The following is a 10,172-nucleotide window of genomic DNA, read 5'->3' as shown; positions in this document are numbered from 1 at the left end:
TTTTTTTTTTTTTAATGTAGCCTCCCTCAGTGTAAGTGCAATGGTTTGACCATAGAAGTTATCAATCCAATATTTCTGTACTAATCTCTCCACACATACAAAAAAAGTTCAATTCTAGGCACCAAAATTTAAGGTGATAAAATTCCTGCGAGAGGGTGATCAAAATGGAATATTTTGATTTAGACTAGAATTCATCTCGTAAGAGACACAGAGGAAGGATTTGAGGAGGTCTCGCCTGAAGCAGAGAAAACTTGGAGGATATGACTTTTTACAGAATGATTTTTATTCAGAAGGATCTTTTTAAGAAATTAAGAGATTATCCAGGAGACACAGAATCTAGTTAAGGCCAAAACCTCATTCTTCTAATATCCTAATCAACGTGCTTTCTATCAGATTGCCAACTAACCTGAATATTAAATAAACAAATCAATTATTACAAAGACCCAGAAGAAAGCAAAACATAGATACTTACCACTTTATATAATTCCTGATGGTCTAGAATGGCCAATGAGATTTATTTTATCATAGCGTAAAGTTTAAAAGTGTGGAAATTGTCCTAAGATTGTATTTGTTATATGATTCTTTGTTCTTCCCTGTATTTATTTTCAAAATTTAAAAGAGGAAAAGAAAATGTCTTACAATCAGGTAAGAACATGCATGTACAGTAGTTGGGGTGTTATATAAGAGATGGTATTTATGGGTTAAGGGTAAAGCTCTACACATATGAGAGCAAAGAAAAAAGAAATAGCAAGAGCCCTTTGAGAGGGTGCAGCCACCCACGCTGTGTGACCAACTGGCATGCTGTGAGACTCAACAGATGTAGCTTCAAACTTTCTGGCATTAACTGCATTTCTGTCCAGGCTCCCATGTTGTATAGTCATTGTGCTGGGGCTTTGTCCACATCTCAACAAACAAAAGGCAAAGTCAATTGAAACAGGAGGACTAAAGGGCTTTAGTATGCCTCAGTTTACCAGTGATACCACTCCCAATTCACATCTTACCAAAAGTTTAGGAAGCAACTCTGATCCTAAAAAATATCATCCTCAGCAAAGCTCCCAGACTGAAGAGATTCTTGTTGATCCACCACAGCAATCCGTTATGATGAGTAAACACTGTGCACCCTAGCGGGCACTATACTCTCCTCTGTTGCTACTTCTCTGATCTCTGAGGTCTCTCCCTTTACCAAATTGTTTCAGGCCTGCTAAAAATCTTGGTTACCTTACTTAGAGGTTCCTGGAACAGCCTAGCTATGTTCTAACATGGCTCAGACCTTCTTTGGAGTGAGATATCCCTGTCTATACCTGTCCAAGGTCATGGGAGTTTTGTTCAACCCCTTGGGCTCTTGAAATAACTGGCACTATTTCTCCATGATTAGAAAAGTCAAAGGCTCTGAAAGCCTAGGGACCAGGACCTCAGAATTGCCCAAAGATTGTCAGCATCAGTCCTATTCTGGGAGCTCTCCATAGATAGGACACCTTATTTCTGCCATGGAATTGCACACAGTTCAATTAAAAAGGTGTTGTAGGAAATATAAAGAGTAATGTTATCCATGCTTTGGGCTCCAGGAGCTTACAATCTGAAAGAAATCCAGCCGGAAATATTAATCAAGCAATAGCTTTGCTTTTTGTTTTGAGTGGTATGAAGAACAACACACGCTCTCTGTCTTCAAGAATTTTTAGGCAGTGCCTGTGGCTCAGAGGAGTAAGGCGCTGGTCCCATATGCCGGAGGTGGCAGCTTCAAACCCAGCCCTGGCCAAAAACCACACACACACAAAAAAAGAATCTTTAATGGTTCTTAGGGAAGGAGCACATAGAAATGTAAGATGTTCTGGAACTAAATACTAAGTGAGTAAATAAACTCTTCCAAAGTTTTAAAAAAAAGAAAGGAATCTTTAAAGTACTGGGCTCCAAATTTTTTGATAGTACAGGGGCATCAATAACATAATTTTGATTAGTCTCCCCACTTAAATACATATTTAAAATGCATGCATTCTTTTTTAACCACAAACTTTGAAAGAAAGGGATAAACCTGAAGTAAATGGTAGGCTTGACATAATTTTAAATTTTATAATCCTGTATTGTTATTAATGAAACAAAAATATTTTTGCTTCCTTAAGGATTTTATACTAATTTTAATATTTCGATGATGCTTTAAGAAGGGACAAGGGATTGAGGTTGCTTACTTGTTTTAGAAAACTTTGGTTTATTTAAACGCTTGTGATAAATGATTTCAAGAGTTGATTTGACGATACTTGCCATTAGCAGATACTGTAGGTGAAAAGGATAATTCACATGAGATACAGAGTCAAGAAAGAAAGTGCTTTATCGACTGTGCTTAAATATACTGCTTTATTTTCCATCATATCTGTCAATGAAACAAGGTTTTAGTTGAAACTTGGCTAACCCGTCCTCTTTATTAACAATGAGATGGTCTGACAAATCAGAAGGCATTGCATTTTTTTGAGTTCAAATCTCTGAAACTCTTCATTTGGAAGTTAGCACTGTTTACAAGAATTTTACATTTACAGGATTTTGTAGAGGCTATAATATATTATTTTCAGCAACAAAGTTGCCAAACTGGAAATATTTGCAATCAGTTTCCAAAAATGCTCTTTCCATAGGGTGCATTGCTTTTGAAAAGCAGTTGCTTTCTGACCCACTTTACCCTAAAGGGACATTAGGTGTTTGGTCTTTTAAGGACTGCTACGTAACCTTCGTGACAGCCCAAACAGAACAAACAGAACAAACAGAAAAGCCGAGAACCTTAAGAAACTTTGTCTTTTTGCACAAGAAAATTGCCAAATTTATCTCCAAAACAGCAACTCTTTTCTACAGTTTGCTGTGAGATAATCAACAGAACTCTGTGTGGTATATAAAATATTTCATGAATATTCTTCATCTCATTACATAGTATTTTGAATTTTTTTTTTCTATTTAAAGTCTTGCTTTTCTAAATTTAACCATGTGGGCTGACCTGCTGTAGCACTTAGAATATAGAACGTTGACAACACCCTGAAAGCAACCAAGTGATAAGATGCCCCACTGGCCCCTGGAGTGCATGTGGCCTCTCCTCCTCCCTGGAATGTCATGCCCAAGGGTGAGAGGTGACTCATCATCTGATGGGCAGCCCAAGTAAGGACATCACTGTTGGTTCTGTATATTAAGCATCTGACTACTTAATTTAGTCCTTATTTTTTAGATAAAACATAAATAATACAAGGACAAATTATTACTGTGTTCTTCCTACAGCCCAGTAAATAATCTTGCTTCTTCCTGGAGGGAGATGCATCCCATTTGTGAAGTTACAGAATTCACTAGGAGAGGCAGAGAGGAGGCAAGCAGCACAGGCAACTGTGCAGAGGCAGAAAGCACTTGACAAGCTTCTAAATCCAATACCATCAATGAGAAGATCTAAGGAGATGGGGCACTTCCTGTTTGGTGGCCTTTCCCATTTTAGAGATCACACACATAAACCTGCTCATACCTGCAGACCCCACTGCTTCTCCTCTCTCTCCATCAACCAGTCTGCCCAGCTGCCCTCCTATGTTGTCCCAGGGAAAAGCATGCAAAAGGAGCAGAACAAAGACCAGAGTCCACCAAGCCATTACAGCTACGATAGAACTTCTTTCACAATAAACCTCTAAGAAGAAGCTGTTGTTTGAACAGTTACGAGGCTTGAAACAAGCTCACGTCACATTTTCAAAGAAACACCAGAAGTGTATAAAGATGACATTAAGAACAGAATGGAATCATATCATAGTGAAACCCCAACATCTGCTAACTCTTAATTCTAAATTACGGCTTTAAAGTTAGAGAGCAGCCTTGTAGCACTTAAGCTGATAACCAGCAGCAACTTAGATGCCCCCTACCTTGCAGGGGCAACTTGCCATCTTTTTCAAAAGATCTTTTAAGGCTAGGACTATAGCAAGTTAATTTAAATTCTAAGAATGGAGGAAGAAAGTTTCCATGCCAAGGCAGATTGCCTCATACTTCCCATTAAAAAATCAAAAGCAGCATTAGAAAAATAAGAGACCATTACCAAGTCAAGTACAAGTACAAAGTACTAAAAAAAAAAAAAAAATAGGCACAATTTACATGGGAGAACATGAGACAATTGAATTCCCTTGAGCCTGTATTTGCTGACCACATAGTAAGCACCAAATCATGTGTAAAGCGGCTTGTGCTGGGAACACTAGAAGTGGAGAAAAGACGTGGCCTTTGCCTTCAAAGAATCTTCTAACACACATCAGCACACAAAGCAATTCACACTGTAGCTCTGCCTCAGTAGAGGCAGATGGTGTTCCAGCCCCATCCACCCTGAAAGGCAGCTTAACTGCAGGCAGTTCAGCCTTCCCTACCACCACCCCAACTCCTCTTAGGAATATTCAAATAGCAAGAAAAACTCTTAATGAGTCTAGAGATAATGTTGTCTCCCTCCTGAAGCTACCCAAAGCCTTCCTATAAAACTAGAAATGTCTTGCACATTGGCAAAGTACAGTCTACAAACAAGAGAGTCTCTGTCTTGGGAACCTTCCATATAACTCAACCTTTGTTAGCCCTTGTCTTAGCTCACGATGCCTGTACTACAGCTATAAAGTTTGTGTACAAAAAGCTCTGCTAAGCCCATCCTTCAATTATCATAAAGACGTGACAAAATCAACAGAATGCTGATGAGCCAATCCTCTGATAATGGGAGTGAAAAGATAGAAAATCTAGATCTGGACCCAAACCAGCTCAATCATTTGCATGGCAATTTTAAATACAGACGGGGTCTAAAAGATAATTTGTATTGCAGAGTTATGAAGAAATGAATTTGCATTTTGCCTGGGCCACTCCTAATTATTCTTAAAAACTAACAAAGAGCAGGCAAGATATAGGACAATTATAGGAAGGAGAGCAAATATGGAATCAATCTTGCAGCGAGAGCCCAGAAATTACTGCCCAATAATGAAACCATTTGAAGAGAGAAAAATCTGTAAACATTTAGAGGGACAGTGATATCATAAGCAATAAGGAGAAAGATTTATGAATATCAAACCCTGCCAAGTCCACAGTCCTCCTCCCTCCACACTAGGATTTCAGAATTATTAGGTGAAATAAATGCTTTAGAAAGCCGCCCCATGTTTTGGGGAGGCAATTGATAATGAGTATAGGAAAGAATTATAGCAATCTTTAAATCTGGAAGAGAACTTTGAGAGCAGCTGGTTCAGCCATCCAATGGAACAGATGAGAAAAAGAGACCCAGAGGGACTAAGGGATTCATCCCAGTTCACCTTCTTTTCCGGCGCTCCCCCTCCCCACCTCCTGTGCAGAGTCAGTTCTGCTACACTGTACTTTGCTGTTGTTCCCACACAGGGATAATGAATTTGAACTTAAAAAATGTTTGGATAATAAGCATACAGACAAAAGAAAGTTCTGATTTTTTTCATAGACATGAAAAATCTCCCAGATTATAATGTACAAAAGAAAGAGGGATACTAAGTCAGAACACCTGATGCCATCAGTGGAGGTTGGGCCACAAGCTGTGTTCATGCAGTTGGTTGCAGCATAAAACAGAGGGCACATTAATTCTCCCATGCCATGAAGCCAGGAGAGCAGCTATCAGTATGAGCTTACTAGGGAGGTGGTGGATGTATGGCATTCATTGAGAACATCCTTTATCCTTCCGAAATTGTGTTGGTGAAATAGAACCCCAAGAAGTGAAAACCAGAGAACCTGCGGTCCTAAGATTCTAAGGTGATTTCTTGACATTTATTGATAATTTTTTAACCTTGCATTATGGAAAATGTCAAGCATATACCAAAGCAGGCAGAATAGCATTGAGAAACCTTGTGTGTCATGAATATCAGCTTCAACAATATCAGCTCACAATCTCGTTTCATCAATACCTTCACCTATTTGTTCCTTTTCATAATATTTTGAAGCTAATCCCAGGTGATACACTATGATTTCATCTATAAATATCTCAGTATACAGTTCTGAAATATGAGTACTCGAAAAATGATCACAATGGAACTATTACACCTATGAAAACTAACTCTAATCATACAATTATTATGCAATGCCCAGGGTTCAAATTTTCATTTGTTTCACTATCTCCTTTATAGTTTGTTTAAATTGACTTCCCAGTAAAGTCCTTTTATTTCTGAGTCTTTAAATTTGATTTCTTCCTCTCCCTCTCTGCAGTGTATTTGTTGAAAATACTGAGTTCTTTGCCTAGAGCTTCCTACCATCTATGTTTAATGGAATGGATACTTATTTGTCCTCTGTCCTGTTTCCAGGCGATTAATTCCAGAGCTGTGCTGCCCCATGTGGTTGCCCCACTGGCTACCTGTGTCTATGTATTCAAATTAAATGAACCTTAGAATTTAGTTTCTCAGCCACACTGGCCACATTTCAAGTACTCAGTAGCCACCTATGGGGCAGCACAGATATAGAATATTTCCACCACTGCAGGAAATTCAGTTGGACAGATCTACTCCAGAGACTTAACAAAGTGTTATGAGGTTGCTTTGGAGGGAAGTAGATGTTGCAACCTCATGCACCAAAGCTGATCACCACCCAGTTATTCACTTTAAAGCTCCAGGACTAGGCATGAAAATGAAACCAAAATTCAAGAATCTGTATGTTTAAACTTAATCTAAGTGATATGCTTACAAATACTTTCATAATTTCTTTTTTTACTCAACTGTTCTTTTTAAGATTTTAGCCATGTTGATATGTTTCTATGTAGTTTGTTCATCTTAATAGATATATAATATTCCATTGTTCAGTGTATTATAGTTGATTCATGACCCTCCTAATTAACATTTAGATTGTTTTTGCCTTTTCCTCAACATGCACTGAGCTTCGAGGAACATCCTCACATGACTTTTGCCTCCTAACAAATGAATAAAAGAGGCGATCTTGACAAGGGGCCAGGGCACTGGACATCACATCTTCAACCTTAACAGTTGCTCAGTCACTCTGCAAAGTGATTATACCAATTTACACCCCTATCAACAATGAGCAAGTTTCCCAGTTCCTTATATGGCTGCCAACATCAGGTAGATTCACAACATATGAGTTTATATATATGCAATAAAAATATAAATACAAGCATTAAGGAAATAGGGAGGGAAGCAATGACTTACCTCAGTCTACCATACTTTCTTCCCAAAAAAAAAAGCTAATATGACAAAAAGTTAACATTGGTTAAGTAGGTGCTAGGGAATTAGGTATGTCATTTTTGGTACTGTTTGGTAGGTTTACACTATCAGAATTAATTTTTATCTCATAATCAATTTTTGATGTAAGAACTTATTAACAAATTATACAGCACAGGACAAATTTTTGAATATGGGATTGTCAACTAGGTTTTTGTTTATTTTTTGACTTGGTTTTTGCTGGGTTTTTGTTTTTGTTCTTGTTCTTTTGGCATTTCACTCTAAAAACAAAACACTTAAGATTTGCCCCAAACAACATATAGTGCAGTTACTATTTTTCTTTTCTTTTCTTTCTTTCTCTTTTTTTTTTGGAGACAGAGTCTTACTCTGTGCCCTGGGTAGAATGCTGTGATGTCCTAACTCAAAGCAACCTCAAATTATTGGGCTCAAGCGATCCTTTTACCTTTGCCTCCCGAGTAGTTGGGATTACAGGAGGTGCATTTAATATTTATTTCAATCAAAGTTTATTTAATCAAATATAGTCTTGGCAACTAATTGATATACTTTATACTTACATGTTGTATTACATGTCACAAAATGATTTACTTTATAGTTGCATACTGTATTGTATATCAGATAGCATTTTCTTCCTCTGTGGATGATATAAAATAAAGAGAAGATTAAATTGCAACTGGAAACCATGCTTGGAATATTGCCAGTTTTATGGGACATTTCTGACTATGATCCATTTACTCATGAACCGTGTGGACAAGGTAAAATACTTGTCTCTGACCTGGGGCCTGCTAATCCTTAGTGTCCCTGTATTTGCAATGGTAGTTTTAAAAATCCAAACTAGAAATTTGGGGGGTCTCTGACTACAAGGCAGCAGTGATTACTCTGATTTGTCAGTCCAGCAACAATTCTTAAGTCCCTTTATACGTGAGGCAACATGTTAGGCCCTGTGTGGGACATAAAGAACAGACAAGAATTGGTCCCTGCATCCAAGAACTTAGAATCAAGTCACCTTTTTCTTTTACAAAACTAACTACAAAATTTTTATTTTTATGGTCAGCAGCTCACTCTTGGCTTTTTTCTGTTTTGATCTTTATAACTTATTTTAAAAATCTTTCAGTAGTTATTCATTGCTCAGTCAGTCTTACTGACCTTTGGCCAAAAGCAGTAGCATTTTGACCCGGCCTGTGGGACTCCGTGCTTCTCCCTCCGTGAAGCAAGCATTGTAAATAACTTCAAATAAAACCCTCTTGGCGATCTGTGGTGGGCACAGCATGAGGGAGAAGTGGGGCAAAGCAGAGGAAAGAATGAAGTGGGGGTGCCCGAGAGTAAATGAGAATGGTATCCTGAGAGTATGTCTGTCCTACTCTCCATCACAGATATTTATTCTGCTTCTCTGCTAGTAAGTTACAGGAAAAAAGTGAAAAGGCAGAACGAATCGAGATGCTAAAACGAAACCCACTCCTCTCTGTCCTTGGGTCTTCTGTGTGAGCTTCTTTGGGGTAGAACGTGTAGGGTAAATCTCAGCAGCAGATAGCTCAGTGAGGACGCACTTCTTAAGTCAATAAATGGCCCGAGGGAGCGGCTGCAGTGAGGGGGGACCGGTGTGTGTGTTAGTGTGTGTGTGCACACAGGTATGTACACATGTGCCTGTTCGTAAACAATTCAAGGAGAAAGAATGATCTAAAGAAGGAGTGCTTGGCTGTGTCTTGAAGCCATTCACACTTTACGGTGTCTGAACTTCAAAACGAAGCCGTTCTGAGGGCCATTTAGTGGCTGCAGCCCAGGACTTCCTGAGGCTAGAAGTTAGGCTCATAAAATAGAGGCGCATCTGGCCAGCAGGACATGAAAAGAGCTTTTTGCAAACAACAGCCCGGTAGGGGGAGTGTAATTGATTCAGAAACACCTGGCTGATATTTCCCTTGAGTTTCCCAGCAGATGAACTGGGTAAGAAGGAGTTGGTTAATTGGACACGACCGGGCAACTTGACAAGTCCAGAACATTGGGGAGGAAAATGTGGAGAGAAGGTGCCATCCCAACCACAATATTCCAGGAAACAATCCTCCCTCTGTCGGTGGTGGAGGGGTAGGAACAAAATAATTCAGTCACATAAAACATCTCTCCTGTGAGATTGACAGTACTTCTGGTTTACCCCAATTGCTTGCCATGGAGGCCGCATACGTTTTTATTTACTCAGTGTCTACAAAAAGAGAAAATATATAATCTAATGCTAAGATGAATAGGATCAAATGTTAAAAGGCTGCACAAAAAAATCAAAGCCTTAATATGAAAAAAAAAAAAAAAGTGGGAAAATTTATTCTGTGATGGCACCATTGATGTTATGGCTCCAAGCCTGGTCACTTCACCAACATAAGTTTATTTCCACACTGTGAAAGTGGGAGCAACAGTATTTTACACACATAACAGATATCTGACCAATATTTATTTTTATTATTTTTAATTTTAAAAATACATTAAAGAATAAGGATGGGTACTGAGTCACATCCATAGCACCAAGTCTCCATAATCTTCGTGGCCAAATACAGGGAGGAAGCTGGGTTTAAGGCAGCCGGCCAACTGTGCTCAATTTCTTCTTCCTTCCCCTCCTACAGCCAGCTCCTCCCTGAAGAAGCGGTTCAAGCGGCGCGAGATCGAAGCCATCCAGTGCGAGGTGCGGAAGATGTGCAACTACACCAAGATCCTGTCCACCAAGAAGAACCTGGACCACGTGAACAAGATTCTGAAGGCCAAGCGGCTGCAGAGACAATCAAAGACCGGCAACAACTTCGTCAAGAAGAGGCGCGGGCGGCCCCGGAAGCAGCCCACCCAGTTCGATGAGGACTCCAGAGACCAAATGCCCGTGCTGGAAAAATGCATCGACCTGCCCAGCAAAAGGGGCCAGAAGCCCAGCCTGAGCCCGCTGGTGCTGGAGCCCGCCGCCAGCCAAGACAGCGTCATGGCCACCATCGAAGCGGTCATCCACATGGCCCGCGAGGCGCCGCCGCTGCCCCCGCC

General features: G+C 39.6%; 1 protein-coding gene across 1 annotated transcript in view; it reads left to right on the top strand.

Annotated features, from left to right (window-relative positions):
* SETBP1 (SET binding protein 1) overlaps positions 1-10,172 on the top strand; it is a 360,576-nt gene that overhangs the window by 350,188 nt on the left and 216 nt on the right. Inside the window, 1 exon segment of the mRNA XM_023510262.1 lies at positions 9,770-10,172. This exon segment is cut by the window's right edge and continues 13 nt beyond it. Within this exon segment, the coding sequence (XP_023366030.1) occupies positions 9,770-10,172 (403 nt within the window).

The sequence above is a fragment of the Otolemur garnettii genome, unplaced genomic scaffold (genome assembly GCF_000181295.1).
Source record: "Otolemur garnettii isolate 467f Iridium unplaced genomic scaffold, OtoGar3 scaffold00012, whole genome shotgun sequence".
Taxonomy (NCBI): Eukaryota; Metazoa; Chordata; class Mammalia; order Primates; family Galagidae; genus Otolemur; species Otolemur garnettii.
The sequence above is the reverse complement of the archived record's forward strand: the minus strand, read 5'-3'. Positions and strand labels throughout refer to the sequence as shown.